This window comes from Ovis canadensis, chromosome 8 (assembly GCF_042477335.2).
Source record: "Ovis canadensis isolate MfBH-ARS-UI-01 breed Bighorn chromosome 8, ARS-UI_OviCan_v2, whole genome shotgun sequence".
NCBI lineage: Eukaryota > Metazoa > Chordata > Mammalia > Artiodactyla > Bovidae > Ovis > Ovis canadensis.
The window spans coordinates 30,020,001-30,035,030 of NC_091252.1; the positions used below are offsets into that span (position 1 = coordinate 30,020,001).

Consider the following 15,030-nt stretch of genomic DNA (forward strand, 5'->3'; position numbering starts at 1 on the left):
TAAAAGAAATGTTTATATTCTGAATGATGTATATGCATTTACTAACTTTTCAAATTATATACAAGTAAAATCTTTAAAAAATGTTATTTAAAAAAGCATTAAAGGAGACAACTTTAACAAGCTAGATTAGAGCAAAGTAAGTACTTTACTTTAGACTGTTTCCGATGATTTTCTAATTTTCTGTATATTATACCTAAAAAGCATTTCAAATCTGGTAGAATATAGAAAGTTTTGAAAGCTTGACTTCAGAATAACATTCTCTTAACTAAAAATAAATTAAACAGGTTGCATGAACAAGATTTAAACAAGAGACTCGAAAAAGAGCTGGATGTCATGACAGCAGACCACCTCAGAGAGAAAAATATCATGCGGGCAGATTTTAATAAGACTAACGAGCTACTCAAGGAAGTAAATGCAGCTTTACAAGTGTCGTAAGTCACCTTATGGTAAAGAAAATTCACGTGTGGAGAATAAATAAATTGAGGAGCACTGTGTCTCACCTCAGGTTAGCTAGTCTTGAATCGAATTAAGTGATATTTTAAGAAGAAAGCTTAATGCCATATTACAGATGGTAATTGCAATATCTTATTTAATTAGAAGGAGGCAGTTGAATGAATGTGTGTAATCAGCGGCTACAGTTGTACTAGGTCAATACTTGTCCAAAGACTGTCCCTCAGGGATCGTGAACCATCACACCATGGTGAAAACTCAAAAGATACCCATACTGTGACCCATAAGCGGGCTTATGATGGTCCTATCTCTATTAATAATACGTATTTTGCAGAATACCAAAATATTTCAAAGAAACAAATATGCCTCTTAATGGTAGTGATTCCTTGTAAGAACTAGACTAGGAGATATTGGGAATGGAGACGAGCAAAAACTTCCTTCTTATTTTGTATTACTCTATTTACACATTGTTTGAATTCCTACAACAAGCATTTGATTGTTTTATGATTTAAAAAATCAATAAAGGTAAAATATCACAAAATTACTACTTATACATTATATAGAGTGGCTCCTGTATAGTTAAAACCCAAAGTTCTAATTACTGGTTTATGTTTTTGTTGTGTTTTTTTTTTTTTAAACTTACTTGCCCCTCTCTTTTTTACACTGATTTATAAACTTCTATAGCCAATGCACCTGGCATCCACTCCATCTCTGTGGCCTAAACTGTGGTCCAGTTTAAGTTATCTCAGAAATAATTTACTCTGGGCTGCATCATATGGTTCACTCACCTTCAGCCTCTCTTTTTCCAATCAATTAAAAAGGCTTCATTAAAAAATGTAAGTATTTCCACATAGTTTGATAAAGTCAAAATAGTGACTTAATTCCACTACCCTCAAACTTTAGGCTCGGGTGTGCCTTCTCCTGCCTCATCCCACAGCCATCCGTATCCCTGTCTGTCAGCCACACCGACCCTCTCAGTTTCCTTCTGAGTCTCCTGTGTTGTCTACAGTCTGGAATAAGCTTCTGTGTCATTCCTACCTGTTACCTTCTTCCAATCATCTCTCATTTCCTGCATTTGACCAGCTAAGCCTCATAGTAAATATTGCTACATATGTACCGTATATGCCGAGTTTCACTACAGCTGAAATAGAAAACAGCACCCCCACCGCCACCCCTGACCCCTACCCCGGCCACTGGCATTTACTTCAGTGGCCTCTGAGGTGAGGTGCTCTTTCTGATGGACCTACACAGAATTTTCCCATCAGTAGGCACTCAGTATTGAGCACTTCAGAGAGTGGCTGGTGAAACCAAGGAACTGAATTTTAAACTTCATTTAATTTTAACTAATATAAATGTTAATAGCCACATATGGGCTAGTGGCTTCCATATTGAAAAGAAGAATTTTAGACAGTTGGATATTTCTGACCCATATCCTCAAATGCAGCCTGCTAAGATCTGCTGAATGGATTTAGACAGAGGTGGAATGCAGGAAGGGTCCATCTTGGTTTAAGGAACTGGGGAGAACAACTTTTGGCCTACTTTCAGCCTGTTTCAAAGAACTAAGGGCACCCTATTAAAGTTCCTAGTCAACTGCATGCTGACTTTGAAGCTTCAAAATCAGGAAAGCCCTGTGGATCCTCGGCAGTGAGTGTGGTGGAGGGACCAGTGGAACGTGGGTGCACCTGCAAGGTTGAAACCAGGAGCTGAGGGGCCTCTGAAGCAGCTGGACATTTCTTGTTTCTGTTCCTGTCCCAAACCCTTGTTTGGACTCCAGGGAAATTAAATGGGGACAGAAATTTAAAGGAGGGAACCTAGGGAACATTGTAGGAAAGGTGATAAGACTTCTGTATCTGTTACAGAATGATTACGAGCAGTCTTCTCTAGTGCTGGGTGTTATAGCCTACTTAGGTTTTTAGATGTTCTAATAGAAATCATTTTATTTTTTTGAAAAAACACAGTATAGTTTTTCTAGTATAGTATAGTATCTTAGTAAAAACACTGTATCTAAGAAATATGTTATGGGTTTTGTTTTAGAAACAAGAGAATGGGCTTTTTTTTAAAGAATTGTGTTTGAGCTAAATGAAAATATACACAGAACTTGGAGTCATGGCATATCTATATTATACAAAAAAGAAAAGGTGATTTGCCTCAGAGATGATTATTGTTTAGGTTATTTTACCTGAAGTTCTCACTGTACTGGGCTTGTGGCCCAGCTGGTAAAGAATCTGCCTGCAATGTGGGAGACTTGGGTTTGATCCCTGGGTTGGGAAGATCCCCTGGAGAAGGGAAAGGCTACCCACTCCAGTATTCTGGCCTGGAGAATTTCACGGACTGTATAGTCCATGGGGTTACAAAGAGTCGGACACGACTGAGTGACTTTCACTTTCTCACTGTACTGAGGGCTTCCCAGGTGGCGCTAGTGGTAAAGAACCCGCCTGCCAGTGCAGGAGACAGACACAGGTCCTGTCCGTGGGTTGGGAAAATCCCTTGGAGGAGGGCATGGCAAACCTTTCCAGTATTCTTGCCTGAAAAATCCCATGGACAGAGGAGCTGGGCGGGCTACAGCCCATGGGGTCACAAAGAGCTGGACACAACTGAAGCAACTTAGCACTGTAGCACTGTGAAAGTGAAGTCACTCAGTCATGTCAGACTCTTTGTGACCCCATGGACTGTAGCCTACCAGGATCCTCTGTCCATGGCATTTTCCAGGCAGTAGTACTGGAGTGGATTGCCATTTCCAAGATAATTTCTTTTGGGGGGAAACACTGAGCTTCTGTTCAGTTGCTCAGTCATGTCCCACTCTTTGCGACCTCATGGACTGCAGCACACCAGGCCTCCCTGTCCATCACCAACTCCATGAGTTTACTCAAACTCATGTCCATTGAGTTGGTGATGCCATCCAACCATCTCATCCTCTGTCACCCCCTTCTCCTCCTGCCTTCAGTCTTCCCCAGCATCAGGGTCTTTTCCAATGAGTCAGTTCTTCGTATCAGGTAGCCAAAGTATTGGAGTCTCAGCTTCAGCATTAGTCCTTCCAATGAACATTCAGGACTGATTTCCTTTAGGATGAACTGGTTGGATCTCCTTGCAGTCCAAGGGACTCTCAAGAGTCTTCTCTAACACCACACTTCAAAAGCATCAATTCTTCAGCGCTTAGCTTTCTTTATAGTCCAACTCTCACATCCATACATGACTACTGGAAAAACCATAGCCTTGACTGGACGGATCTTTGTTGGCAAAGTAATGTCTCTGCTTTTTAATATGCTGTCTAAGTTGGTCATAACTTTTCTTCCAAGGAGTAAGCGTCTTTTAATTTCATGGCTGCAGGCACTATCTGCAGTGATTTTGGAGCCCCCCAAAATAAAGTCTGACACTGTTTCTGTACTTGGACTTTAAGTCGGTTTGTGCTGTGTTTTTATGCTCAGTTGCTCAATTGCGTCTGACTCTTTGTGACTCCTTGGACTGTAGCCCACTAGGCTCTTCTGTCCATGGGATTCTCCAGGCAAAAATACTGGAATGGGTCGCCATTTCCTCCTCCAGGGATCTTCCTGACCCAGGGATCGAACCTGTTTCTTGCTTCTTCTCCATGGACAGGCGGATTCTTCACCACTGCGTCAATAATCCCTATTTAAAAAGAAGTTCTCCTCCACTTTAGAATTACTTACTCTTTAAAAGTTGTTTGAGTTTTTAATATAATACCCTAACAGTTCGTTGTTGTTTGATTTTTAAATTGCCTCAAAGTCATTTTCATAATCTTTGTGAGGTCAGGATGTAGGTGGTTCTACTGTCACAAGGTTGAGTCTGTGCCTATAATTTATGTGAAAAGAAAAGTTTAATGTTATACTGCTTGAATTACTTTATTTCCTTTCCTTAAGGCTATAGGAGAAAGGTGGTATGTTAGAGTCCTTTCATCTTATACAATTAAAATTCTAAAATAAATATATGACTATTGTTGTTTGGCTCTAAAAGCTCAACTTACTGATTTTTTTTTTTGTCAGTTATTTTGAAAACATAGGACTATCAACTTGGAAAATTCTTGTGCAGCTTTTTAAGCATTCATATTTTTGGTTAGTGTTGTCTAGGAACCATAGACACTGACCTATATACTCTTAGAGTGAAAAAAAAAAGGGGGGGGTGGGGCATGTATGCTTGGTGACCCTAATTAAAAACTTTATATGCTCTACTTCTGTCTGTTCACTCTTTGTGTTACTTCTAATGGGAATCTGTATTTTGAGTAAAAGGCTGTATGTACTTGCGTGGTTCCCTCAAGGCAGTGTTTGCTAGGCTTTAATCTTTCCTATAAAGCCTTTGGGAATTTGGTAATTTCGGTCCACCTATGATACTATTTTCTTAATATTTTAATTGACTCATTTTAATTAATTAGCTTTTCCTGTTAAATTTTTAACTCTGCAGTTAAACCATTATTACTACTGAAAAATATTGTTCATTATTCTAAATAGAAGCAAAGCTATAATTATATAGTTTCTGCAAAAATAAAACAGTGTTATTAGATCCTGGCTAGCACTGATGCCCAGGAGAAGGCACTGGCACCCCACTCCAGTACTCTTGCCTGGAAAATCCCATGAATGGAGGAGCCTGGTGGGCTGCAGTCCATGGGGTCGCTGAGAGTCGGACACGACTGAGTGACTTCCCTTTGACTTTTCACTTTCATGCATTGGAGAAGGAAATGGCAACCCACTCCAGTGTTCTTGCCTGAAAAATCCTAGGGATGGGGGAGCCTGGTGGGCTGCCATCTATAAGGTCGCACAGAGTCGGACACGACTGAAGCAACCTAGCAGCAGCAGCAGCAGCACCAATGCCCAAGGCCTGCTTGAGAGTTGTGAAACAGTGTAATAAGCATATATGTTATGAAGACCAGTCAGGATACACAGAACGAAACAGACTTTTCTCCTCATAATTCAAATGATTAAAGGAGAACAAACTAAAAACCATCTCCTGTTTTACTAGTTGTTCACACCTAGTCTTTGGTAAGTAGCTGGCTTAGAGAACTATGTGGGGCAATTGAAGAAAGGGGAAAGGTTGATGGGAGTTGATTTGAGTGGATATCGGAAGAGTACCAGGTGTACTCCCCCCATCAGGAGTTTGAAAGACTAGTAATTCTTGAAATACGTTTGCAAATTCAATCTTCATCATATTACTTGTTCTCTCCTTTAATGCTTTCTCATTTGTGTTTCTTTGGATGTTTCTTCAATTTAATCAATTATTGTTTCCATTTAATATCCAGGTATCTTTAAAAAAAAATCTTGGTGCTGTAAAGATATTTTACGGTGAAGATTAACTAATAATTCTGTAGGTAAAGAATGTTAAAACAAAAACATCCACTGGAATTTAAGTACAGAGACCTTTATTATGCAGAAAGGTGGTTCAGGCATCTTAACTGACTATTTTAGGCTCACTTTACCTTGATTTTCATTGCACTGGTACAAAAAGATCAACATAATGGTTTAAAATAAGGCTTTAAATTAAGATTTTTTTAACGACCATTTATTACCAGGTATTTTTGTACAGTCTCAGGAAACAGCTCAAAAATCTTGTACCTTATTTTTAACTGATAAAGTACTCCAGTGACCCCTTGTGGCTACTGTGGTGTGAAACACAAATGCCTTTTCCCCTGTGTCTCAAGCTTCTCAAAACCATTGCCCGTAAAATAGATAAACCTTTGCCACATCATGATAAAATGCACGGTTACTGTATATGAGCTCAGTGACTTGTCACAGCAGAAGACAGGTGACGTTAGTGAAATTAGCCTCACATTGGACTGACAAAGTCCCCGCGGATCCTGAGATGGTTGCTCCCTAGCCCCACACTTCTCCCCCTCACACGTCCCTACTTCCCAGAGTAGAACTTTAGCCACGGGGCTGGATAGGGAGCCAAAAATGTTATCTCCAAGTCTTTGGCTTGAGCTGAGTTAGTGGAGTTTACTGAAAGTCCAAAAAAGCAGAGATCCTGGTACCCCTCTGGTATTGTGTGTGTGTGCCGGGTTTGGGGGTGGTGGGAATGGCTTACCAAATCCTAGAGAATAGATCATCTAGAAGTTTCTCAATATTGAGTAAATAAATTTTTCTGTGAATCTTCATTAACTGTAAATTTTATTGAGTTTAAGTTTATTCTTTGTATTTTGACAGCAAGTTTTAAAAGTGTTCTAATTATTTGAATATTCTAAAATTCAGAGTGCTTTTTTTTCCAGACTAAGCTAGCAGTTTCTGTTTGCATCCCCTTCACTGTGCCCTGTCCTATCCGTAGACTCTGCAGGGTCTGGGGCACCTCTGCTCATAAAAGTGACCTCTGTTCTAGAATCTTCAGTGACATTTAGTTCTCTTACCTTCTCTTTTCCTCCAGGGCAGGTGAACAGGCCCAGAAGGAAACATAATTCTTCTTCTTAGCCAGTAAACCATTTTTTCCAATTTATATGTACCAGCTGATAGATGGAATTTGTAAGCTGCATTTCCCATAAACCAAGAAAGAATGATGCCATTTCTGTGTGTGCTTTGTTCCCCTTTCCTCTGTATCTTTTGTCCTTTTTATGTATGTTACCAAACCTTATGTCATCACACAATATTGTATGTGTGGTAAATTCTCTCAATAGTAAGCCTCCATGTCCAGCATGGGGCCAGCATTGCTAGCTTAGTATTATTCAGTATATTATTTCTTCTACAGCACATACCTCAACTTATTCCCATGTATACTTAAATAACTTAAAGATGAGTGAATTCTTCCAAAAGAAATCTGCAAAGTCTCTAATAACACCATCTACCCTTTAAGAACCTTAAATAACACTACCTCTCTTCTTTTTAACTTTTTATTTGTATTGGGGTATAGCCAATTAACAATGTTGTGGCAGTTTCTGGAGAATAGCAAAGGGACTCAGCCATACTTACACATGTGTTTATTCTCCCCGAAACCCCCTCCCCATCCAGGCTGTCACATAACATTGAGCAGAACTCCATGAAATAACACTAACTCTTGAGACAGTCATGTCATGATGCTTACAAGTTTTAGCTAAAACATTTGACCATGTAAATTTTGTGTGTTCAGCTGGAGTAGTTTGAAAAATACAGGCATTACAAAATAATGTCTGCATCATATCAATGAACTAAAGGTTTTCTTGTTTTTAGACTAGAAGAGATGGAAGAAAAGTATCTAATGAGAGAATCAAAGCCAGAAGATATACAGATGATTGCAGACTTAAAAGCCATGCTTACAGAAAGAGACCAGGTCATAAAGAAGCTGATGGTAAATTGTTTTGGTTTTGCCAAGTGGGGGGTTATGGTGTAACTATGTTAATAATTAATAGACTGTTGAATGGGAAAATATTTTTAAGTAATGCTAAACAAAAGTTGAAAAAGTACAAAATATGTATTATGATTGAACATTTGTTAAAATGTTTATGAACAAGGATAAATACAATTTTAAAATTTATACTTGGTATTAGTGTAAGGAGATTGTTTTTTCAGTAATTTTTTTAAAAAAATGCTTTTTAATACATATTGAATGTTCAGTAATATGTCATTGGCAGTGTACAGTTAATAAACTATTGAAGTAAGTGTGTGTGTGTGTATTGTACATGTAGAATTAGAATTGGATGGGAAAGAACATTCAACACATGCATGCATTAGCTTGCAGTGTATACTTCCAATTAGTCATGTTAACTTTCTAAAGTGGATCACCAAAACCTGATCCAAAGACATTCTTCATGGAAAAAGGATTCCATTTTCTTAGGGAAGAAAAGCTACCGGCTCTCTGTTGAGAGTCTCGATGCACAGAGGTGTTAGGGGCTCTGAGAAGTCCATCAGGGAAGAAAATACAGATTTAACAATAAATATACTGCCTTCATTAAAGTCATTATTCTTCAAGAATAAAAATACACAAATGTTCTAAAATTCATAAAACATTTCAGAATCTTCTAAAATTATATGACCTGATCAGTAAGTAAAATATTGCTTTTTACTGCCACTGACAGACAAAAATCAGAGTAAAACTAGAAATAGAATGCTAACCATTGTATTTGCTCATTGATTTCTTCATAACAGCTTTGGATATTAGCGTGCAAAAAGAGTCTAAGAGCATTTATATTTGAAGTCCTTGTTCCTTAACATGTTTCTTGAAGCATTTAGGAAAGCCATCCTGTTTCATGGCATTAGAAGTTCCTGCCAGAAGCAACAGGTAGTTGACTGGGGTTCATAGATGAAACCCAGGAGCAGGCATTGGAAAGACAGAGTATGAGCTACTTCATCCTACTTAACACCCATTTTCCCAAGCTTTGTGAACATGAGCACATGCATCATAGCCTGCTCTGATAGCAGTAGATTCAGAAAAATTACCTTATATTCCATCTATGAAGTCAGCAAATGTATTACTATTTTTTAACCTGTGGTAGAAATAGCTGTTGATTCTCCAGTTCTAGCCACAGGGTAGTGTAGAGTCTTTTCTCTACTCCCTGATTCTATGAACTGTGCGGCACATGCTGCTGCTGCTGCTGCTGCTGCTAAGTCGCTTCAGTCGTGTCTGACTCTGTGCGACCCCATAGACGGCAGCCCATGAGGCTCCCTCGTCCCTAGGATTCTCCAGGCAAGAACACTGGAGTGGGTTGCCATTTCCTTCCGCAGTGCATGAAAGTGAAAAGTCAAAGGGAAGTCGTTCAGTCATGTCCGACTCTTAGCGACCCCATGGAGTACGGCCCACCAGGCTCCTCCGTCCATGGGATTTTCCAGGCAAGATGGGCTAAGAATAACAATGCAAATTATAGTCAGTGGTAACTAGAAGGGGGCTGAATAATCTAGCTCTACTAGAGCATAGCCCTGCCTTTCACAGCACAGTGATCCATTTACTTATGTGTTTACTTCCTACAGTCTGATTGTAGGAAGCCCTTGGTGAAAGGAAAGGCAAAGGGCTTATCTCTGTATGGACCATTCACTTTTTCTCTATTCTGTGGTTACCACTGCTGAAATATGTTGATGTCTCAGCAGATTAGGACTCACAAATAATGATACACCATAGTGTCATCTTCATAGACGGAAACTCACCATGCACACAGCTCCATGAATACAAGTTAAGCCTAAGCAAAACACACAGTCAGCCCTCTGGAAAAGAGATGGGCCAAACAGAGCATTTAGCTCTAGCCTTGGAGGTATGAAAGGGTAGAGAGGAGTCCCAGAGCATAAGGTTTTAAAAGGTGTTGAGAACTTACCAACCAGCCAACTTTAAGACCCTGGCAGTTAGGTCTAGAAATCTTTGAATAATGTATATAAATTTTCATTCAGGTTTTGTATTAAATTTTGAATGAAATGGCATTTATATAGATCAGATTTAAACAGTCAATAGAAAATGTTTAAGAAATGTTTGTAATTCTTTTGCATAGGAGGATAATAAGTTTTATCAGCTGGAATTAGTCAATCGAGAAACTAACTTCAACAAAGTGTTTAACTCAAGTCCTACGGTTGGTGTTATTAATCCACTGATGAAGGTATGTGCTATAAACATTGTAAAATAGGAATGTGGTTTTAAACTTGATTAAAATTTTTATAAAATATTTAGAGCAGCATGGGATAAAGCTTCCAAAAAGTGTTTCCTTAAATTTAATAATCTAGGACTAAATCTGTGAATTCTTTGTATTTTCAGAATGAGATGCTAATAATATTCATTTATTTGCTGAGAATTCATATTCCTTGAAACAATGTTTTATTAACATTGTAAAACCTTGGTTATACCATTTCATTTTTCATATCTTTTTTTTTTAAAGCTAACTTCTGAGTCTTTTCAAGATAATTTCCATCATTTCCTTAGTGTTCACTATCCTCTGGGGAATCTTGAAAAGTACTCCAAGCAGTGTATCCCCAACAGCTCTCCCTGCCATCATAATGGGCCTTGGGTTGGACATGTGTTTTGTTACCTACTCATCTTCAGAGAATGGCCTTATTTCTCATGGCCTTATCACCTTTTTTGACAATTAAAATTGAAAATGACCTATTCTAACATTCTGCTGCTGTCTTAGGACAGATAGAAGAGCCTTATAGACAAATGAAATGGACATGGTTGAGCCTTGTACCTCTTGGTGCCCCAGCCTACTCTGGCTCCTGACGTGGTGCCATAGGTATAGTGGGGATTTAGTAAATATTTGTTCAGTAGCAAAAAGTCATATTTTCTTATAAGCTAGAACAAATCACTCTAGTGAATAAAGCAAGTAATAAAAAATAGTTATGTATGTTGGCTTTATAGGGATTACATGTCTTTCAGCATAAATCAGTAGTAGAAATAAAAATGCCAGTGCTAAAGCTATTTTTTTTCCAATTCATATTTCATTAATTTTCACATCATACCTACTTTCTCTTAGGCCCTTAGCCAGAAAAACTTCTGCTTTCCAAACTCATAAAACTTCTGTTAAGAAGATGGGATCTATCCTTCCTTCACAAGTTAAACTGCTTCAAACTGCAAACTGTTTTCTAAACTGACTTAAATGATTTGTAAAATGGAATGGCATATAGAGCTTCGCAAAAAAAATAATTGGTGAATGAAAGAATATAGTTAGTCTCAGTTTTTAAATTTATTATTTAGGGTGACATAAGCTTTTAATTAAAAAGCTAGGTTATGAGACTTATTAAAACAAGATTAGAAATATTTTCTTTTTACTTATCTTATTAGAATTACATTTTTAGTCACAAAATCATTATTGTAGAATGTTGTCAATGATACTTTTGATTTCTTAAAATAAAATACTTAAGTAGTTTTGATTATGCCCTCTTATGACTAGAACAAGAAATTGTCAAAGATACATCTTCATAAATTTTGACTCCTAATAGTGACTCGGTTTTCACAATTAATTCTGAAGACAGTATCACCCTTTATTTTTGCAGTTATGCTAAAATAGACTTCTTTCCTGGGACTTTATGGTGCACAGAAAATGACACAGAGGACAATGTCTAGATAATGAGATCATTATAATAAGGAAAAGGACCATCTTGTCTGTTGTCTTTTTTTTTAAATTCTGGAGTCATCTTACCAAAAAATTATTTAATACATTTAATTAGCACACTTTTAGTCAGTAAAAGATGGGAATATTCAAAATATCATACATGTTAATTTTTATTCCACATAGCAAGACGATATTCATTGATTCTACAAATGAATAGAGCTTAAAGCTAATGATTTGAAAGCCAATAGATATTAATAATCCTCAGTTGTATTGCTGTTTTCATCTGTCAATTTTAAAGACCAGTTAAAAGATTACACTGATCACTTTTGTTTTATAACTTTTAAATTTCTTAAAAGATTGTGAGCTAATTATGATACTACCAATGAATTGGTAAATGAGACTTAAGTATACAGATTTCATTTTCCCTCTTCAGAGAGATGGTATAGTGAATTTAAAACAAAATTATTTCTCTAGGTCAGCTCTAAGTCCTAGGTAGAAATGTGAGATTTGTTTCAAACTAACTTTGCCAAGCATTTTCTCATTCCTTTTATTTTCCAGGCAAGGACTGCCTCCCTTTGACAGATGGCTAAAGTTCACGGACCTCTTTTTTTTAAATTATGTTAACTTTTCACCTTTTCCTCATTTTAGCCTAAACCCATTCAACCTCGTGAGATCCATCAGATGTACTCTTTCCCCCTTTCTCTCCCGGTAGTCTTTACCCCTTGGCCTTCTCTCCACCCACCCTCCTCCCCATGAACCAGTCCCAAATATTTCTTCCTCATTCTTTCTGTCTGAGCAGTATGTCTGTCTGTGAGGCTTCCGTGTAGATAAAGAACACCTCCAAAGATCCCCAGACCACACTTTGGGTAACACTGGTTCATTTTAACATCCAGCTTCCAAAATTTTCCCATGCCAAATTTATATCTTCCACTCTTCCTGTCTTCCCATTCGTCCTCATGCAGGCACTGTCCTCACGTGTATTATTTTTAATGCAGCAAAAGAAGAAGAACGATAAGTCACCAACAAACAGGTTTGTGAGTGTTCCCAATCTAAGTGCTCTGGAATCTGGTGGAGTGGGCAATGGACATCCTAACCGCCTGGATCCCATTCCTAACTCTCCCGTCCGTGATATTGAGTTCCACAGCAGCAAGCCACTTCCTCAGCCCGTGCCACCCAAAGAGCCCAAGACATTTCTGAGGTGAGCCCCGTCTCACCAGTGCAGTTTTTCCTTTTTTAACTTGAGAAATTTACCTTCTTACCCTGCAGAAATCTGCTATTTTAAGAACAGCCTAGCAAAAGAAATTTTACTGTGAAATATTTTCAAAATATATTTATCACCTCTCTAGAGAACTCCTTTTTGACTATTAAAAAGATTTTTTTCTATTTTGTTGTTGGTTAACTTTCTAAATGTTTAAAGTGGTGCTAATGTAATTATATGCTTAGAATTTTAATATGTATGGACCGTTGCTTCATTTTTAGAATTATCACCAATTTTTCATTAACAACCCATCCTTATTTCAGAAATTCAAAATATTTTTTATTAAGTGGCTTTTGTTTCTTATCTGTTTTTTTTCCCCTTGCTTATTTATAAACATATATGCTTCTTGACAAAATAAATATATAGGCCCTGGGAACTTAATGATAAAAGTAGGAAATTTAGAAGAAAAGTTTTGTAATTAACATTCCAATTTTATCTCAGAGTTCTCAAGTAAATATATTAACACGTAAGATTAGAATGAAATTATTTGTTTACTCATGAAATAATTAAGTCAGAAAGTACTGTCATTTTATGCTTACTATTACTGATTTTGTGCTGTTTTAAAATTTTTTGACTTGTTCTTACTAAATCTCCGTGTCACTAGTAATAATCTTACAGGTAAACTACTTTTTCTCCTAAACTGATTAATGACTAGTTAATGACATTTCAAATAGAAAAGAAGATAGCAAGAATGAAAAATAGTCAAATACACGTTTGACTGTGTCTCCTGCTAAATACTTTGTGTTGCTTATTTTCCCTCGTGCATGGGTACGTTCAGGTATCATTAAGATGCATGTGCATGGGCTCAAGGAACATGGCTACTGGAGTTTCCATTACACATTGTTGCGTGCCTTGTAATTTCCCCCAAAGACGGTAGGGATGCTTTTATTTTCTTAACTAGCCCAAAGAATCTTTAGTTAGAGTTAAGATAAAGTATAAAGTATATACCTTCGAAGATGGAGGGGAAATTGGCTTTTTAATACATTCCTTTCCCCTAGAGTATCTGCTTGTGGAATTATGAAAGTTTAAGTACACATACAGAAAAATATTATGCCATGGTTTAGTCACTTAAATTAGTTATATTTAAGGACACATCTGTAAGAAATACTTGTGTCAGATTCTAAAAATATTTGATTAATGAAAAGCAAAAAGGTGCTGAACAAGAAGAATGTTATCTTGTTCTTCTTTCCCGAAGTTCCTCCTGAACTTTTTTTGTTCAAAGAGGGTCACGTTACTTTTCTCAACTGTCTGATTTTTATTTTTTATTTTTTGTAATTGTTGTGTAACATGGCTTCTCCTTAACCAACTTCATCTGAGCTGCTTCTGCACTCTCCTGGAGGGGAGACCCCATCTAGTGTAGAGGAAATAGCCAAGCTTTAAAACGCATCTCCGAACGTAGGGAACTAGTTGTGGTCGTCTGCCCTGATGTTTTATGTGCTTTCCCCTTCATTTTGCAAAACAGCTTAACGCTGGGTTACGTGTCTCTCTCTTTATGAATCCAGTCCTCCTCAGAGTGAAGCTTCCCCGGTGGCTTCTCCAGATCCCCAGCGCCAGGAGTGGTTTGCCCGGTACTTCACATTCTGAAAGAACTGCTTTGGCACAGTTCTGTGTGGACTGTTACTAAGAGCATGACCTTATACAGATCATTATGTGAGCAGGTTCTCCTGTGTCACACACTGTGAGAAAGTATGTGTCTCTCCAGTTGAAAATGCCCTGTACTTCCTGTGATATTTATTGGACTCACTCTAAGGTACTATATTATGTGTGTAATTATAACAGTTATTTTTATTTGAGATGGAAGAATCTTTAACCTTTGTAATTACTGCATAATAAATTTTGTTAGAACAAACACTGTTTTTCTTTTTTCTAGTAAGTTTGTTGGTAATTTTTAAATACTTTTAAATTCCAGGTAAGACTTGCCAGAAAAAGTTTCACTGAATAATAATCATAAAATATCAATTATTTTACTTCAATAATAACAAAGTCAGGATAGAGAAATAAATGTTATAACCTATTCATTTGTTGCATTACCATGTATAACTAAAGTGTGTTCTCTAAATTTAGAAGGCTAGAATGAAAACACCTGTGGAAATTATGGACTTTCAAGTATATAAAATACTGCCAACTTATGTTTCTGGAATTATTCTGATGGTTGACTAGGACCTAGAATTTGTAGTACAGCATCTGTGCTCAGTATTAAGAAGCCGGCTTGTTAGTTTTCTAAATAGGCAAGTTAGTATTGACACATGAACGTGGACAAGTAACCACTGTCACATGTTAATGACACCTTTTTAAAGTTTTCAGTACACCTTGGCAGGCTACTACATTGTATCCTGTGGCCTAAAAGAATGCATCCATTTCTAAGGTGCTCAATTTAGTTGATTTAGTAATG

General features: G+C 37.3%; 1 protein-coding gene across 9 annotated transcripts in view; it reads left to right on the top strand.

Annotated features, from left to right (window-relative positions):
- Positions 1-14,487, top strand: part of FAM184A (family with sequence similarity 184 member A) — a 121,980-nt gene extending 107,493 nt beyond the window's left edge. The window contains exons 14-19 of one of the 9 annotated variants that reach the window (XR_011258775.1): positions 285-431; positions 7,587-7,704; positions 9,830-9,934; positions 11,939-12,578; positions 13,417-13,511; positions 14,141-14,487. Coding sequence is in view for 5 of the 9 variants with exons in the window: in XM_069599128.1 (XP_069455229.1) it covers positions 285-431; positions 7,587-7,704; positions 9,830-9,934; positions 12,343-12,578; positions 14,141-14,222 (688 nt within the window). In the remaining 4 variants the exon portion in view is untranslated. Of the gene's footprint in view, positions 1-284; positions 432-7,586; positions 7,705-9,829; positions 9,935-11,938; positions 12,579-13,416; positions 13,512-14,140 lie in introns of those variants that run through there. The other 8 variants (XR_011258773.1, XR_011258774.1, XR_011258776.1 and 5 more) reach the window with 8 other exon arrangements.
- The last annotated feature ends 543 nt before the right edge of the window (positions 14,488-15,030 follow it).